Raw genomic sequence first — 19930 nt, 5'->3', positions numbered from 1 at the left:
CTGTCTCAAGGCTGCCAGGAAGAGGTAACTCCAGGCAGTAAATTTTACACTATGACACACTGATCATGAAAGCACATGCAATAACATTTACTTTAAACTCTTCCACGGGACATTGGCTAATAGTCATAGAACTATACAGTGCCGAAGAGGCCCTTCGGCCCATCGAGTACGCACCAACATATTAGAAACACCTGAACTCCCACCTAATCCCATCTGCCAGCACTTGACCCATAGCCCAGAATTTTATGCCAAGTGCTCATCCAGGTACTTTTTAAAGGATGTGAAGGCAACCCGCCTCTACCACCCTCCCAGGCAGCACATTCCAGACCATCACCACCCTCTGGGTAAAAAAGTTTTTCCTCACATCCCCTCAAACATCCTGCCCTCACCTTGAACCTATGTCTCCTCGTGACTGACTCTTCAACTAAGGGGAATAGCTGCTCCTTATCCACTTTGTCCATGTCTCTCATAATCTTTTACACAGTACTCTAGCTGTGGCCTCACCAAAGTTCTATACAACTCAAACATGACTTCCCTGCTTTTGTAATCCATGCCTCTATTGATAAAGGCAAGTGTTACATATGCCTTTTTTACCACCCTACTAACATGTCCTTCTAAAAGTATAATTTACCTCAATGCAGTAATGTGAGAGACATCATTATCGAACCATTTTATACTAAACGGGTAATCCATCTACCAGCTGAGAACATTAGCTTTTAGTTAACTTACCAAACACGATTGTGCTGCTTGAAATGAAGACGAGGATTTGGAGGGACTTCATTTTGTACAGCTATGTGGGTCATTGATGTGGCTGCCCTACTGGACCCGAATATTCTGCTGTTTGCCCTGGGCTCAATGCATGACCCTTTCCACAATCTCATTGCAGCATTCTGCCAATGTTTGTCTTTGGTTCACTTATTAACTTCCTAAGCAGTAGGTGTTCAACATAAATAGAATTCATTAACTCATTGCATCTTCCCCATTTCACAACCACCAACCCCCAGACCACTGTGAGGACATGGGCACCAGCTTCAAAAAGACTCCTGGCAGTCGACTGGAATCAGGGAGGAGGCATCAGAAGCAGATCTTACCCTTACTCTGCCAAGGTTTTCATACATGGCAGGTTCTGTCCTGTCCTGCTGTGAATTATAGGAAGTAGATGCACTATCCAGCAGAGATTCCTGCAGGATAACCAGAGACAGAAATCCTGGCTAAATTGCTTTTCCATGGTTTAGAGATATTGTGATGATTGTAGCAGCTCATCTGCCAATTGGTGGTGAGACCAAGTTTGTTACCCTGGGTCTATGGGGTACAGCAGTGTAGTTTACACTGGGTCTATGGGCTACAGCAGTGTAGTTTACACTGGGTCTATGGGGTACAGCAGTGTAGTTTACACTGGGTCTATGGGGTACAGCAGTGTAATTTACACTGGGTCTATGGGGTACAGCAGTGTAATTTACCCTGGGTCTATGAGCTACAGCAGTGTAGTTTACACTGGGTCTATGGGGTACAGCAGTGTAATTTACACTGGGTCTATGGGGTACAGCAGTGTAATTTACTCTGGGTCTATGGGCTACAGCAGTGTAGTTTACACTGGGTCTATGGGGTACAGCAGTGTAATTTACACTGGGTCTATGGGGTACAGCAGTATAATTTACACTGGGTCTATGGGGTACAGCAATGTCGTTTACACTGGGTCTATGGGGTACAGCAGTGTAATTTACACTGGGTCTATGGGGTACAGCAGTGTAATTTACACTGGGTCTATGGGGTACAGCAGTGTAGTTTACACTGGGTCTATGGGGTACAGCAGTGTAATTCACACTGGGTCTATGGGGTACAGCAATGTAGTTTACACTGGGTCTATGGGGTACAGCAGTGTAATTCACACTGGGTCTATGGGGTACAGCAATGTAGTTTACACTGGGTCTATGGGGTACAGCAGTGTAATTTACACTGGGTCTATGGGGTACAGCAGTGTAGTTTACACTGCGTCTATGGGGTACAGCAGTGTAGTTTACACTGGGTCTATGGGGTACAGCAGTGTAATTCACACTGGGTCTATGGGGTACAGCAGTATAATTTACACTGGGTCTATGGGGTACAGCAGTGTAGTTTACTCTGGGTCTATGGGTTACAGCAGTATAATTTACACTGGGTCTATGGGGTACAGCAATGTAGTTTACACTGGGTCTATGGGCTACGATGTGGAGATGCCGGCGTTGGACTGGGGTAAACACAGTAAGAAGTTTAACAACACCAGGTTAAAGTCCAACAGGTTTATTTGGTAGCAAAAGCCACACAAGCTTTCGAGGCTCTGAGCCCCTTCTTCAGGTGAGTGGGAATTCTTTCTATGGGCTACAGCAATGTAGTTTACACTGGGTCTATGGGCTACAGCAATGTAGTTTACACTGGGTCTATGGGGTACAGCAGTGTAATTTACACTGGGTCTATGGGGTACAGCAGTGTAGTTTACACTGGGTCTATGGGGTACAGCAATGTAGTTTACACTGGGTCTATGGGGTACAGCAGTGTAGTTTACACTGGGTCTATGGGGTACAGCAGTGTAATTCACACTGGGTCTATGGGGTACAGCAGTATAATTTACACTGGGTCTATGGGGTACAGCAGTGTAGTTTACTCTGGGTCTATGGGTTACAGCAGTGTAGTTTACACTGGGTCTATGGGCTACAGCAATGTAGTTTACACTGGGTCTATGGGGTACAGCAATGTAGTTTACACTGGGTCTATGGGCAACAGCAATGTAGTTTACACTGGGTCTATGGGGTACAGCAGTGTAGTTTACACTGGGTCTATGGGGTACAGCAGTGTAGTTTACACTGGGTCTATGGGCTACAGCAATGTAATTTACTCTGGGTCTATGGGGTACAGCAGTATAATTTACACTGGGTCTATGGGGTACAGCAATGTAGTTTACACTGGGTCTATGGGCTACAGCAATGTAGTTTACACTGGGTCTATGGGCTACAGCAATGTAGTTTACACTGGGTCTATGGGGTACAGCAGTGTAATTTACACTGGGTCTATGGGGTACAGCAGTGTAGTTTACACTGGGTCTATGGGGTACAGCAATGTAGTTTACACTGGGTCTATGGGGTACAGCAGTGTAGTTTACACTGGGTCTATGGGGTACAGCAGTGTAATTCACAGTGGGTCTATGGGGTACAGCAGTATAATTTACACTGGGTCTATGGGGTACAGCAGTGTAGTTTACTCTGGGTCTATGGGTTACAGCAGTGTAGTTTACTCTGGGTCTATGGGGTACAGCAATGTAGTTTACACTGGGTCTATGGGCTACAGCAATGTAGTTTACACTGGGTCTATGGGGTACAGCAATGTAGTTTACACTGGGTCTATGGGCTACAGCAATGTAGTTTACACTGGGTCTATGGGGTACAGCAGTGTAGTTTACACTGGGTCTATGGGCTACAGCAATGTAGTTTACTCTGGGTCTATGGGGTACAGCAATGTAGTTTACACTGGGTCTATGGGCTACAGCAATGTAGTTTACACTGGGTCTATGGGCTACAGCAATGTAGTTTACACTGGGTCTATGGGGTACAGCAGTACAATTTACACTGGGTCTATGGGCTACAGCAATGTAATTTACACTGGGTCTATGGGGTACAGCAGTGTAGTTTACACTGGGTCTATGGGGTACAGCAATGTAGTTTACACTGGGTCTATGGGCTACAGCAATGTAGTTTACACTGGGTCTATGGGCTACAGCAATGTAGTTTACTCTGGGTCTATGGGGTACAGCAATGTAGTTTACACTGGGTCTATGGGCTACAGCAATGTAGTTTACACTGGGTCTATGGGCTACAGCAATGTAGTTTACTCTGGGTCTATGGGGTACAGCAATGTAGTTTACACTGGGTCTATGGGCTACAGCAGTGTAGTTTACACTGGGTCTATGGGGTACAGCAGTGTAGTTTACACTGGGTCTATGGGCTACAGCAATGTAATTTACACTGGGTCTATGGGGTACAGCAGTGTAGTTTACTCTGGGTCTATGAGGTACAGCAGTGTAGTTTACACTGGGTCTATGGGGTACAGCAATGTAGTTTACACTGGGTCAATGGGGTACAGCAATGTAGTTTACACTGGGTCTATGGACTACAGCAGTGTAGTTTACACTGGGTCTATGGGCTACAGCAGTGTAGTTTACACTGGGTCTATGGGCTACAGCAGTGTAGTTTACACTGGGTCTATGGGCTACAGCAATGTAGTTTACACTGGGTCTATGGGCTACAGCAGTGTAGTTTACACTGGGTCTATGGGCTACAGCAATGTAGTTTACACTGGGTCTATGGGGTACAGCAGTGTAGTTTACACTGGGTCTATGGGGTACAGCAGTGTAGTTTACACTGGGTCTATGGGGTACAGCAGTGTAGTTTACACTGGGTCTATGGGCTACAGCAGTGTAGTTTACACTGGGTCTATGGGGTACAGCAATGTAGTTTACACTGGGTCTATGGGCTACAGCAGTGTAGTTTACACTGGGTCTATGGGCTACAGCAGTGTAGTTTACACTGGGTCTATGGGCTACAGCAATGTAGTTTACACTGGGTCTGTGGGGTACAGCAGTGTAGTTTACACTGGGTCTATGGGGTACAGCAGTGTAGTTTACACTGGGTCTATGGACTACAGCAATGTCGTTTACACTGGGTCTATGGGGTACAGCAGTGTCATTTACACTGGGTCTATGGGGTACAGCAGTGTAATTTACACTGGGTCTATGGGGTACAGCAGTGTAATTTACACTGGGTCTATGGGCTACAGCAGTGTAGTTTACACTGGGTCTATGGGGTACAGCAGTGTAATTTACACTGGGTCTATGGGCTACAGCAGTGTAGTTTACACTGGGTCTATGGACTACAGCAATGTCGTTTACACTGGGTCTATGGGGTACAGCAGTGTCATTTACACTGGGTCTATGGGGTACAGCAGTGTAATTTACACTGGGTCTATGGGGTACAGCAGTGTAATTTACACTGGGTCTATGGGGTACAGCAGTGTAATTTACACTGGGTCTATGGGCTACAGCAGTGTAGTTTACACTGGGTCTATGGGGTACAGCAATGTAGTTTACACTGGGTCTATGGGCTACAGCAGTGTAGTTTACACTGGGTCTATGGGCTACAGCAGTGTAGTTTACACTGGGTCTATGGGGTACAGCAATGTAGTTTACTCTGGGTCTATGGGGTACAGCAATGTCGTTTACTCTGGGTCTATGGGGTAAACACAGTAAGAGTTTTAACAACACCAGGTTAAAGTCCAAAAGGTTTATTTGGTAGCAAAAGCCGTTATCCACTCCATCTGACCTGTTGGACTTTAACCTGGTGTTGTTAAAACTCTTTGAAGAAGGGAAAGGGTTAATTTTTTTTTGTACTCAATGTATTTTGGACCTAAAGGGTTAATGTATTTTGTACATGAAAGGTTGAACTTTGTACTTAGAATGTATCACAAGCATAACCCTTCATTATGGCTAATCCCCTTGTTTATACTGCTTCTGACATTAATACAAGTTAACTTTTATTCTTATAACAATAGATAGTCAAATGTAAATGTAAATGTAAATGTAAATGTGAATGTGTTTGCAGACATGCAAGTCTTATCTTTTCTACAGGCTTGCGTGGTAAATGTAAACGGAAGAAAGCATTACAAGATGTGGGGCATGATAACGGCCGTTTAAAGGAGGACTCCCGCTGGGCCAGCTACAATTATGCCGGTAACTTCAAAGGAAGGGCCGTGGAAGAGCAGGAAACCTCAGACTGTATCGTGACTACAGCTGCCAGAGAACTGCTGCTTCGTGATCAAGGACTGTTGTATGGACTTTGATTCATGACCAGACCAGTGTTTGTGTCGTGACTGGTGCTGGGAGCCATAACGTATATATATATCCCCACATTGCTGTGTTCAGAGAGAACTTTGGCTTCCGCTTTCAAGGGGTCAAGTTCTCCCGCAAGCTTGTGAGAATAAAGCCTACTCTATTTTGACTCAATCCAGTCTCAAGAGGTATTTGTACCTACTACACTCTTACTGTGTTTACCCCAGTCCAACGCCGGCATCTCCACATCTATGGGGTATAACAGTGTCGTTTACACTGGGTCTATGGGGTCTATATGACACATGGCAGCGCAGAGTCACTGAGCAGAAACTGATAGCCAAGTTCCGCACACACGAGGACGGCCTCAACTGGGATCTTGGGTTCATGACACACTATCTGTAACCCCCACGACTTGCCTGGGCTTGCAAAATCTCACTAACTGTCCTGTCTGGAGACAATGCAGATCTCTTTAACCTGTGCTTAACCCTCCCTCCACTCACACTGTCTGTACCTTTAAGACTTGATGACCTGTAAAGACTCACATTCCAACCATTATTTTGTAAATTGAGTTTGTGTCTTCATATGCCCTGTTTGTGAACAGAACTCCCACTTATCTGACGAAGGAACAACGCTTCGAAAGCTAGTGGCTTTTGCTACCAAATAAACCTGTTGGACTTTAACCTAGTGTTGTGAGACTTCTTACTGTGTTTACCCAAGTCCAACGCCGGCATCTCCACATCTATGGGGTACAGCAGTGTCATTTACAATGGGTTTATGGGGTACAGCAGTGTAATTTACACCGGGTCTATGGGGTACAGCAGTGTAATTTACACTGGGTCAATGGGATACAGCAGTGTAATTTACACTGGGTCTATGGGGTACAGCAGTGTAGTTTACACTGGGTCTGTGGGGTACAGCAGTGTAATTCACACTGGGTCTACGGGGTACAGCAGTGTAATTTACACTGGGTCTATGGGGTACAGCAGTGTAATTTACACTGGGTCTATGGGGTACAGCAGTGTAGTTTACACTGGGTCTGTGGGGTACAGCAGTGTAATTTACACTGGGTCTATGGGGTACAGCAGTGTAATTTACACTGGGTCTATGGGGTACAGCAGTGTAGTTTACACTGGGTCTGTGGGGTACAGCAGTGTAATTTACACTGGGTCTACGGGGTACAGCAGTGTAATTTACACTGGGTCTATGGGGTACATGATGTGGAGATGCTGGCGTTGGACTGGCGTGAGACTTCTTTCTATGGGGTACAGCAGTGTGATTTACACTGGGTCTATGGGGTACAGCAGTGTAGTTTACTCTGGGTCTATGGGGTACAGCAATGTAGTTTACTCTGGGTCTATGGGCTACAGCAATGTAGTTTACACTGGGTCTATGGGCTACAGCAGTGTAGTTTACACTGGGTCTGTGGGGTACAGCAGTGTAGTTTACACTGGGTCTATGGGCTACAGCAGAGTAGTTTACACTGGGTCTGTGGGGTACAGCAGTGTAACTTACACTGGGTCTATGGGGTACAGCAGTGTAGTTTACACTGGGTCTATGGGGTACAGCAGTGTAGTTTACACTGGGTCTATGGGGTACAGCAGTGTAACTTACACTGGGTCTATGGGGTACAGCAGTGTAGTTTACACTGGGTCTATGGGGTACAGCAGTGTAACTTACACTGGGTCTATGGGGTACAGCAGTGTAGTTTACTCTGGGTCTATGGGGTACAGCAGTGTAATTTACACTGGGTCTATGGGGTACAGCAGTGTAATTTACACTGGGTCTATGGGGTACAGCAGTGTAGTTTACACTGCGTCTATGGGGTACAGCAGTGTCGTTTACACTGGGTCTATGGGGTACAGCAGTGTAATTTACACTGGGTCTATGGGGTACAGCAGTGTAATTTACACTGGGTCTACGGGGTACAGCAGTGTAGTTTACACTGGGTCTATGGGGTACAGCAGTGTAATTTACACTGGGTCTATGGGGTACAGCAGTGTAGTTTACACTGGGTCTATGGGGTACAGCAGTGTGATTTACACTGGGTCTATGGGGTACAGCAGTGTAATTTACACTGGGTCTATGGGGTACAGCAGTGTCGTTTACACTGGGTCTATGGGGTACAGCAGTGTAGTTTACACTGCGTCTATGGGGTACAGCAGTGTAATTTACTCTGGGTCTATGGGGTACAGCTGTGTAATTTACTCTGGGTCTATGGGGTACAGCAGTGTAGTTTACACTGCGTCTATGGGGTACAGCAGTGTAATTTACACTGGGTCTATGGGGTACAGCAGTGTAATTCACACTGGGTCTATGGGGTACAGCAGTGTAATTCACACTGGGTCTATGGGGTACAGCAGTGTAGTTTACACTGGGTCTATGGGGTACAGCAGTGTAGTTTACACTGGGTCTATGGGGTACAGCAGTGTGATTTACACTGGGTCTATGGGGTACAGCAGTGTAGTTTACACTGGGTCTATGGGGTACAGCAGTGTAGTTTACACTGGGTCTATGGGGTGCAGCAGTGACATTTACACTGGTTCTATGGGGTACAGCAGTGTAATTTACACTGCTGCACCTCATAAACCCCAGTATAAATTACACTGCTGTACCCCGTAGATCCAGTGTAAACTACACTGCTGCACCTCATAAACCCCAGTGTAAATTACACTGCTGTACCCCATAGACCCAGTGTAAATTACATTGCTGTACCCCATAGACCCAGTGTAAACTACACTGCTGTACCCCATAGACCCAGTGTAAATTACACTGCTGTACCTCATAGACCCAGTGTAAATTACACTGCTGTACCCCATAGATCCAGTGTAAACTACACTGCTGCACCTCATAAACCCCAGTGTAAATTACACTGCTGTACCCCGTAGACCCAGTGTAAATTACATTGCTGTACCTCATAGACCCAGTGTAAATTACACTGCTGTACCCCGTAGACCCAGTGTAAATTACACTGCTGTACCCCATAGACCCAGTGTAAATTACACTGCTGTACCTCATAGACCCAGTGTAAATTACACTGCTGTACCCCATAGACCCAGTGTGAATTACACTGCTGTACCCCATAGACGCAGTGTAAACTACACTGCTGTACCCCATAGACCCAGTGTAAATTACACTGCTGTACCCCGTAGACCCAGTGTAAATTACATTGCTGTACCCCATAGACCCAGTGTAAGTTACACTGCTGTACCCCATAGACCCAGTGTAAATTACACTGCTGTACCCCGTAGACCCAGTGTAAATTACATTGCTGTACCCCATAGACCCAGTGTAAATTACACTGCTGTACCTCATAGACCCAGTGTAAATTACACTGCTGTACCCCATAGATCCAGTGTAAACTACACTGCTGCACCTCACAAACCCCAGTGTAAATTACACTGCTGTACCCCGTAGACCCAGTGCAAATTACACTGCTGTACCCCATAGACCCAGTGTAAATTACATTGCTGTACCCCATAGACCCAGTGTAAATTACATTGCTGTACCCCATAGACCCAGTGTAAATTACACTGCTGTACCCCATAGACCCAGTGTAAATTACACTGCTGTACCCCATAGACCCAGTGTAAGTTACACTGCTGTACCCCATAGACTCAGTGGAAATTACACTGCTGTACCCCATAGATCCAGTGGAAATTACACTGCTGTACCCCATAGACTCAGTGTAAATTACACTGCCGTACCCCATAGACCCAGTGTAAATTACACTGCCGTACCCCAATTACCCAGTGGAAATTACACTGCTGTACCCCATAGACCCAGTGTAAATTGCACTGCCGTACCCCATAGACCCAGTGGAAATTACACTGCTGTACCCCATAGACATGATGTGGAGATGCCGGCGTTGTTTAACAACACCAGGTTAAAGTCCAACAGGTTTATTTGGTAGCAAAAGCCACACAAGCTTTCGAAGCTCAAAGCCCCTTCTTCAGGTGAGTGGGAATTCTGTTCACAAACAGAGCTTATAAAGACACAGACTCAATTTACATGAATAATGGTTGGAATGCGAATACTTACAACTAATCAAATCTTTAAGAAACAAAACAATTGTTTGGACTGTGTCCAACATGCCGGTGTTGGACTGGGGTAAACACAGTAAGAGTTTTAACAACACCAGGTTAAAGTCCAACAGGTTTATTTGGTAGCAAATACCATTAACTTTCGGAGCGCTGCTCCTTCGTCCGATGGAGTGGAAATGTGCTCTCAAACAGGGCACAGAGACACAAAAATCAAGTTACAGAATACTGATTAGAATGCGAATCCCTACAGCCAGCTAGATCTTAAAGATACAGACAATGTGGGTGGAGGGAGCATTAAGCACAGGTTAAAGAGATGTGTATTGTCTCCAGACAGGACAGCCTGCAAGTCCAGGAGGCAAGCTCTGGGGGTTACTGATAATGTGACATAAATCCAACATCCCGGTTTAGGCCGTCCTCATGTGTGCGGAACTTGGCTATCAGTTTCTGCTCAGCGACTCTGCGCTGTCGTGTATCATGAAGGCTGTCTTGGAGAACGCTTACCTGAAGATCAGAGGCTGAATGCCCGTGACTGCTGAAGTGCTCCCCCACAGGAAGAGAACAGTCTTGCCTGGTGATTGTCGAGCGGTGTTCATTCATCCATTGTCGTAGCGTCTGCATGGTTTCCCCAATGTACCATGCCTCGGGACATCCTTTCCTGCAGCGTATCAGGTAGACAACGTTGGCCGAGTTGCAAGAGTAGGTACCGTGTACCTGGTAGATGGTGTTCTCACGTGAGATGATGGCATCCGTGTCGATGATCCGGCACGTCTTGCAGAGGTTGCTGTGGCAGGGTTGTGTGGTGTCGTGGTCACTGTTCTCCTGAAGGGTGGGTAGTTTGCTGAGGACAATGGTCTGTTTGAGGTTGCGTGGTTGTTTGAAGGCAAGAAGTGGGGGTGTGGGGATGGCCTTGTCCATATTCATATGGGCCTGTGGTCACATGGAGGCCAGATCAGGTAAGGGCAGCAGATTTATTTGCTAGCTTTTTCTTTCCTGATATCCACTCCATCTGACGAAGGAGCTCTGCTCCGAAAGCTTATGGTATTTGCTACCAAATAAACCTGTTGGACTTTAACCTGGTGCTGTGAGACTTCTTACTGTGCTTACCCCAGTCCAACGCCGGCATCTCCACTTTATGGGGTACAGCAGTGTAGTTTACACTGGGTGTATGGGGTACAGCAGTGTAATTTACACTGGGTCTATGGGGTAAAGCAATGTAATTAACACTGGGTCTATGGGTTACAGCAGTGTAATTTACACTGGGTCTATGGGGTACAGCAGTGTAATTTACACTGGGTCTATGGGGTACAGCAGTGTAATTTATACTGGGTCTATGGGGTACAGCAGTGTAATTTACACTGGGTCTATGGGGTACAGCAGTGTAATTTATACTGGGTCTATGGGGTACAGCAGTGTAATTTATACTGGGTCTATGGGGTACAGCAGTGTAGTTTACTCTGGGTCTATGGGGTACGGCAGTGTCATTTACACTGGGTCTATGGGGTACAGCAGTGTAATTTACACTGGGTCTATGGGGTACAGCAGTGTAATTTACACTGGGTCTATGGGGTACAGCAGTGTAATTTACTCTGGGTCTATGGGGTACAGCTGTGTAATTTACTCTGGGTCTATGGGGTACAGCAGTGTAATTTACTCTGGGTCTATGGGGTACAGCAGTGTAATTAACACTGGGTCTATGGGGTACAGCAGTGTAATTTACACTGGGTCTATGGGGTACAGCAGTGTAATTTACACTGGGTCTATGGGGTACAGCAGTGTAGTTTACTCTGGGTCTACGGGGTACAGCAGTGTAATTAACACTGGGTCTATGGGGTACAGCAGTGTAATTTACACTGGGTCTATGGGGTACAGCAGTGTAGTTTACACTGGGTCTATGGGGTACAGCAGTGTAATTTACTCTGGGTCTATGGGGTACAGCAGTGTAATTTACTCTGGGTCTATGGGGTACAGCAGTGTAATTAACACTGGGTCTATGGGGTACAGCAGTGTAATTTACACTGGGTCTATGGGGTACAGCAGTGTAATTTACACTGGGTCTATGGGGTACAGCAGTGTAATTTACTCTGGATCTATGGGGTACAGCAGTGTAATTTACACTGGGTGTATGGGGTACAGCAGTGTAGTTTACTCTGGGTCTACGGGGTACAGCAGTATAATTTACTCTGGGTCTATGGGGTACAGCAATGTAATTTACACTGGGTCTATGGGGTACAGCAGTGTAATTTACTCTGGGTCTATGGGGTACAGCAGTGTAATTTACTCTGGGTCTATGGGGTATGACAGTGTAATTTACACTGGGTCTATGGGGTACAGCAGTGTAATTTACTCTGGGTCTATGGGGTACAGCAGTGTAATTTACACTGGGTCTATGGGGTACAGCAGTGTAATTTACTCTGGGTCTATGGGGTACAGCAGTGTAGTTTACACTGGGTCTATGGGGTACAGCAGTGTAATTTACACTGGGTCTATGGGGTACAGCAGTGTAATTTACTCTGGGTCTATGGGGTACAGCAGTGTAATTTACTCTGCGTCTATGGGGTACAGCAGTGTAATTTACTCTGGGTCTATGGGGTACAGCAGTGTAGTTTACACTGGGTCTACGGGGTACAGCAGTGTAATTTACTCTGGGTCTATGGGGTACAGCAGTGTAATTTACTCTGGGTCTATGGGGTACAGCAGTGTAGTTTACACTGGGTCTACGGGGTACAGCAGTGTAATTTACTCTGGGTCTATGGGGTACAGCAGTGTAATTTACTCTGGGTCTATGGGGTACAGCAGTGTAATTTACTCTGGGTCTACGGGGTACAGCAGTGTAATTTACTCTGGGTCTATGGGGTACAGCAGTGTAATTTACTCTGGGTCTATGGGGTACAGCAGTGTAATTTACTCTGGGTCTATGGGCTACAGCAGTGTAATTTACTCTGGGTCTATGGGGTACAGCAGTGTAATTTACTCTGGGTCTATGGGGTACAGCAGTGTAATTTACTCTGGGTCTATGGGGTACAGCAGTGTAATTTACTCTGGGTCTATGGGCTACAGCAGTGTAATTTACTCTGGGTCTATGGGGTACAGCAGTGTAATTTACTCTGGGTCTATGAGGTACAGCAGTGTAGTTTACACTGGGTCTATGGCGTACTGCAGCGTAGTTTACACTGGGTCTATGGGGTACTGCAGCGTAGTACTGGACAGTCATTCAGAGGCCTGATCTGGAGTCTGGAGTTCAAGTTCCACCATAGCAAGCAACAAATTTAAATTCAAATTAATAAATCAGGAAAGAAAAAGCTAGCAAATAAATCTGCTGGCCTTACCTGATCTGGCCTCCATGTGACCACAGGCCCACATGAATATGGACAATCTTAACAGCCCTCTGACATGCGCTGGCAAACCAATTCTATTGTATTCAATAAGGGGACTCACCACTACCTTTTCAAGAACAATTAAGGAAGAGTAATAAATGTTGTAACACATCAAAAAGAAGCAGGAGAAGGCCATTCGGCCACTCAAATCTGCTCTGCCATTTAATACGATTGTGGCTGACCTGGTGGTAACATCAAATGTGCATCCCGCCTTACCCCGATAACCTATCATCCCCTTGCCTACCAAGAATCTATCCATTTCTACCTTAGAAATATTCAAAGACTCTGCTTCCACCATCTTTTCATGATGTGGATTTCATCACTCACCTAATGAAGGAACAGCGCTCCGAAAACTTGTGATATCAAATAAACCCGTTGGGCTTTAACCTGGTGTTGTGAGACTTCTTACTGTGACCACCTTTTCAGGAAGAGAGTTCCAAAGGTTTATGACCTTCTGAATGAAAAAAGTTTGTCGCCTCTTTGTTTTAAAACAGGAGACCCCTTATTTTTAAACAGTGACATCTGATTCTAGATTTTCCCACAAGAAGAAACATTCTCTCCACATCCACCCTGTCAGGACCCCTCAGGATCTTGTGTGTTTCAATCAAGTCACCTCTTACTCTTCTGAACTCCAGCAGATACAAGCCTGGTCTCTCCAACCTTTCCTCATAAGACAATCCACCCATTCCGGGTATTAGTCTGGTAACCATTACCTGGTGAGAAGTCTCACAACACCAGGTTAAAGTCCAACAGGTTTATTTGGTAGCAAAAGCCACAAGCTTTCGGAGCGTTGCCCCTTCGTCAGGTGAGTGGGATTTCAGTTCACAAACAGGGCATATAAAGACACAAACTCAATTTACAAAATAATGGTTGGAATGTGAGTCTGTACAGGTAATCAAGTCTTGAAGGTACAGACAATGTGAGTGGAGAGAGGGTTAAGCACAGGTTTAAGAGATGTGTATTGTCTCCAGACAGGGACAGTTAGTGAGATTTTGCAAGCCCAGGGCTTGTAAAGACTGGCATTCCAACCATTATTTTGTAAATTGAGTTTGTGTCTTTATATGCCCTGTTTGTGAACTGAAATCCCACTCACCTGACGAAGGAGCAGCGAGCGTTCCGAAAGCTAGTGGCTTTTGCTACCAAATAAACCTGTTGGACTTTAACCTGGTGTTGTGAGACTTCTTACTGTGTTTACCCCAGTCCAACGCCAGCATCTCCACATCATAACCGTTACCTGAACAGCTTCCAACACATTTATATCTTTCCTTAAGTAAGGAGACCAATACTATACACAGTACTCCAGATATAGAATTTAACATACAGTATGCGTGATTGGTGGGCAGAACCAGAAGTGGCTGTAGTCTTGGTGCTGCTTGACCCCAGCTAAAAACCCAAGATATTACGCTGGCTGCGATTTAAGTGGCAGCCAGCGCTAATCTTGTCCGCATGGAGTCCAGACCGGCGGAGGATTGGGCCTAGGGCAGCATGGTAGCACAGTGGTTAGCACTGCTGCCTCACAGTGCAGTGCCAGGGTTGAATTCCAGCCTCGGGTGACTGTGTGTGTGTGTAGTTTTCATGTTCTCCGCGGGTTTCCCCCGGGTGCTCCAGTTTCTCCCATAGTCCAAAATGTGCAGATTAGGGGGATTGGCCATGATCAATGCATGGAGTATGGGGATAGGTTGGAGGGGTGGGCCTGGGTGGGATGTTCACTTGGAGAGTCGGTGCAGACTCGAGGGGCTGAATGGCCTCTTTCTGCACAGTAGGAATTCTGTGGATTCTATGGGGGTAGGGCAGGCACACAGCTGGTGCCGTGTCCAATGGCGGCCCACCGTAAACTTTAAAAGTGGTATCCACAGGCCACAGATAAATCCATGGCTGAAGAATGGCCACTGCAAGAGGCCACAGCAGGCAGGAGGGTAGCTCTGGCAGCCAGCAAACATCCCATTTCTAGGACGATTGCCTCATAACCCTGGTGGAGGCAGTCAGAGAAAGGAGGGACATCCTGATGCCAAGGGATAGAAGGAGGAGGCCAACCCATCTTACCAAGAAGGCCTGGACTGAGTTGGCAGCAGAGGTCAGCAGCCGTGACCTTGTTCAGCGAACCTGGATCCAGTGCTGGAAAAGTGACCTTCTGTGCTTGGCATGGGTAAGTATTGAGTAGTAGTGCTCATGCTCTTGTGGTTGAGTTTGTCCTGCAATGACACAGATAGGGGGAGTGTAGAAAACACTGAGGAGTGTGCCTCCATGGTTGTGAACAGGTGTGTGGATTCAGGAAGTCTCAAAGCACACGTGCCAGTGCGTCTCAAGGCTGGAGAGATGAATCAGCAGCCTTTGATTCATCAAAGAATCAGGTGTTCAAAAGGGTGGTCACATTCCAATCCCTTTCGAGGATGTTTTGATCAGGAGTTGGGGAGCAGGGGGGCAGCATGTTATAGCGCAGGAGGTGACGTTTTCAGCTCTCAATGGAGTTCTGCACATACTTACAGGAGAAATGTAGCCACAACAACCGTAGGCGATCTGCCACTGGTGGTGGGTGCCAAACCTGGCGCTTCTTACCAACCATGGGCTGGGAGCCCTGCACTTGAGGGCAAGCAAGGAGGCAGATCATTAGGTGGCAGAGAGGCTTCCATCTCTGAGAAAGGTAAGAGTCCAATTGGCTGAAGTGTTACTGAATGAGGCTGAAAGTGATGAATGAGTGTCTAGTCCATCAGAACGACCTCAGATATGAGCCGGTCACCAAGACGACTCAATACTTTTGGCACCAATGACACAGTAGAGGCTCTGTGGGTGAACAAAGCAAATATTTATCCTACAACTATAGCCATGGTGACCTCCTTACACTAATGCCTACTTTCACCCGTGCCAACTTGGTAGCCATCACTTCTTAATCTTCCTCATCCTCCCACTATATCTAGGTGCTTCCCCAGGATCTGCAGCAGAGGTTGAGGAGGCCTGCTGACTTCCAAGCCCTGTTGCCTGAGATGACATTGGCAGGTGTCTCCTGGGGGGCGTTGGTCCTTGATGATCCTGGCCTGCTTTCAGGCAGCACAGGTATTGCAGTGCTGCCCTCATCAGTGTGTGGGGCTGGAGGTGTGTTGCTCACAGGAAGGCGGGACTCAGATAGGCCCACAGGGTCTCCTGGATGGAAAGCCCTGGGCTGTGCACCAGGTGATTCCTTTGGGTGCCTGATGGGCCCAGTGGTTGTCCATAGGATAGAGGGGCAACTGGAGTGAGGATCAGAAGCCTTGCCGTCTTCTGGCGCTGGCACTCGTGGATTCCCACCAGTGCCTGCACCATGTAGTTGAAGGCCTCAGGCATGGAAGTCATGATCTGAGTCATGGTGCAGACATCTCCTGCCATGGAGTGCACGTCCTGCTCCAAGGTCTCCACTACGGATGCCAACCACGTGGTGATGGTCTCAGTGTGTAGAGGTGACAGCACCATCTCCTCGGATATAAAGATGATGGGACTCCTCCAGTCAACCTTGCAGTCCAAGGAGGGATCCTCTCATCCCCCCTTATACTCGTTACTCTGCCTTTGCATTTCCATCAGCTCTGGGACGGCCAGGGCAAAACATCAGGCAGGGACCCAGCAGAGTTCTGGCCTGCAGAATCCTCCTAGTCTGCCACTTCCCAGGGACATGATTGCGTCCATTTGGTGCAGATCTGCAGCTGCGAGGTGCTCACAAGTGAGTGACCCAGATTCTACCGAGATGTGAGTATCTGCGCTGGTGCCAGGTGTGGGTGATAGCTGTGAAACCTCTTCAACGGTGGGATCCAAGAAATCTCCCTCGGAGCTGCTGGAGTCAGGTGGATCCGGGGGTGGAAGGGTGGTCCAGCCTATTCGGCTGCTTTGTCTGCAAGAGAAGGGAGATGGTATTAGTGCATTACAGGGGGAAAAGGAGAGAACATTGATTACTCACGTGGGACTTGAGGAATGACAGCATGTCTTGAGGGTTCTCACGTTTATCTGTTGCTCCCACTTCACCATTGGCACACATTCTTCCGCCTCCCCGGCCAGCTTGAGGGCTCTCTCCACAAAAGGCGTGAGGATTCTGTGCTCCGGAATAACTCCGGCTGGGCACGCTTGCTCACACCTTTTGTGGTTGAGTTTGTCCTGCAATGACACAGATAGGGAGAGTGTAGGCAGAAGCTGTGAGATTGAAGAAGCTGGCACTGAGTGGGAGCTGGAGTGTGAGGAGCATGGTGTTGTACTTGCAATTCTTAGATACTTCTGACCAGTTTACTTACTCAAAAGTTTTACCCTGGTGCCCTTATTTGCAAGGTGGACAAAGGACAAACACAAGTAAAGGTTCAATAAGTTTATTAATAATAATACTATTAACCCTTAAATTACCCACATAAAACAAGAGGATACCTCAGACTCAAGTATACTACCCGCAAAGATGGTTTGGTTAAACTGCAGACCCAATTCTCTGAGTCCCTCTGGTCCATTGTCACGAAGATGAGTCTCGATGACAGATTCTTCCTTCTGTCCTTCTCTGGTCAGTCTTCCGAATGGTCAAGGTCGCCTCCCTCATTGAGTCTTCGCTGCTGGTGTGTCTGAGATGTATACATTTATCCCCCTGCCTGCCTGCCTTCCCAGAAACTTCTCTGGTTACCGGCCAATGAGGTCCCAGGAGGGGGTCCCAATACCCAGTGGGTTTCTTGATGTCTGCCTGACAAGACACCGGGGCCCGCCCCCAGGTGTCCATCTCCATGCTGTTGCTTACATGTAACCTGTTGCCATATACAATAACTGCAGGAACTCTAGGTGACAGAAAGTCTGGCCCGATCTGGGCTTCTAACAATAGTCCAGTACATTTCAATGGGGGCAATGATCTCCTGCTGGGTCTCAGTAGAGTGCAATGATCCTTGGTGGATGATTGATGGGCCAGGCCCAGACATGTTCCTGTGTCTTTCGTCAAGTCTGGCCTGCCCGAGGTTTGACTGTGTTTGATTTTAATATGCCCCAATTCTTTAATTTAATCAGCCTTAAAACTAGGCCCTAATTATATTACCACACTCCCTCCTCTTGATCCAGTGAATGTCAGCGAACCAGATCACACAATCCTTACCAAACCATCTCAACGAGCAAGTACCCCAAATCCGGGTTTGACGGTATCATCCCTAACCCACAATAGTAACAACAAATTTAAATGAAGTAAAATAATAAAAGAAGCAATAAAGAAACAGTACGTCAATAGGGTCTATACAAAACAAAGTAACAAACAGTACAAAATGGCAAGTGACTGTACCTATTGCAATATAGATGGGAGAGTATCAAGGCTCTTGATCGTAGATGTCAGATGGCCCTTGCCGAGTCCAGGTATTGCAGGAATTCCTTCTTCCATCTGGCGAATTTAAATGTGAGGATGGTTAGGTACACTGCCATAAGTAGGATTCCTATTACGGCCAGGTGGATTTGGATATTTGAACCCCAATCCCAGAGGTCCTCCCACCTTGTAGTGACTCTAATTTCACTAATGTTCTTTTATATTTCCCTTGCTTGTTGCACCACTTTCACAAAGGTCTTGTGTGTTGTGATCAATTGTGTCCGAATTTGTTGAAGTTTCTCGGGTAGAAGTGTTATCCCGGTATCAAATTTTTCAAAATAGTCTCCCAAGCTTTGTCTCAATTCCTCACTAGCATTTATTAGTGTTTTCTCTTTTCTGTGTATGTCTATCATCTCAATTAATCCTATCCTAGCGGGAATCTGTGGTTTAATGCAAAAGGTAGTGTTGTGGATGTTACAAATGGCTGCCCCATACTGGTAATTTTCTAGCGAGGTTCATAGAATCATAGAAACCCTACAGTACAGAAAGAGGCCATTCGGCCCATCGAGTCTGCACCGACCACAATCCCACCCAGGCCCTACCCCCATATCCCTACATATTTTACCCACTAATCCCTCTAATCTACGCATCCCAGGACACTAAGGGGCAATTTTAGCATGGCCAATCAACCTAACCCGCACATCTTTGGACTGTGGGAGGAAACCGGAGCACCCGGAGGAAACCCACGCAGACACGAGGAGAATGTGCAAACTCCACACAGACAGTGACCCAAGCCGGGAATCGAACCCAGGTCCCTGGAGCTGTGAAGCAGCAGTGCTAACCACTGTGCTACCGTGCCGCCCGTCTAACCACTGTGCTACCGTGCCGCCCGTAATAACCACTGTGCTACCGTGCCGCCCGGTTGTAATACAATATTCTCCCTCCTCCCTGTAAGCTACTTGGGTGACATCCCTTTCCAAATTTCGAATTTCCAGTGTACAATTTAGGTTAGTGGTTGTTCTGAATCCACACAGGGCATGTTAATTTTCATACACCAGATATGGGCACACGACCATTTTGTCTGTGTGTTCACATTTCTCCAGACTGGTGCCTATGAGCTTTCCTCCTTTCTCAACCACATACATAGAACATAGAACATAGAACATTACAGCGCAGAACAGGCCCTTCGGCCCACGATGTTGCACCGACCAGTTAAAAAAAAAAACTGTGACCCTCCAACCTAAACCAATTTCTTTTCGTCCATGAACCTATCTACGGATCTTTTAAACGCCCCCAAACTAGGCGCATTTACTACTGATGCTGGCAGGGCATTCCAATCCCTCACCACCCTCTGGGTAAAGAACCTACCCCTGACATCGGTTCTATA

General features: G+C 46.8%; 2 protein-coding genes across 3 annotated transcripts in view; one reads left to right on the top strand and one right to left on the bottom strand.

Annotated features, from left to right (window-relative positions):
• Positions 1-866, bottom strand: part of mst1 (macrophage stimulating 1) — an 83069-nt gene extending 82203 nt beyond the window's left edge. For both annotated transcript variants that reach the window (XM_078209336.1, XM_078209337.1), the window contains exon 1: positions 730-866. In XM_078209336.1, the coding sequence (XP_078065462.1) occupies positions 730-781 (52 nt within the window). In that variant the 5' untranslated portion in view covers positions 782-866. The remainder of the gene's footprint in view (positions 1-729) is intronic.
• Positions 1-19930, top strand: part of abhd14b (abhydrolase domain containing 14B) — a 598368-nt gene that overhangs the window by 539994 nt on the left and 38444 nt on the right. The gene's annotated exons all lie outside the window — the stretch shown is intronic.

This window comes from Mustelus asterias, chromosome 3, assembly GCF_964213995.1.
Source record: "Mustelus asterias chromosome 3, sMusAst1.hap1.1, whole genome shotgun sequence".
In the NCBI taxonomy this organism is placed as follows: domain Eukaryota; kingdom Metazoa; phylum Chordata; class Chondrichthyes; order Carcharhiniformes; family Triakidae; genus Mustelus; species Mustelus asterias.
This window is presented reverse-complemented; position numbering and strand designations above follow the sequence as displayed.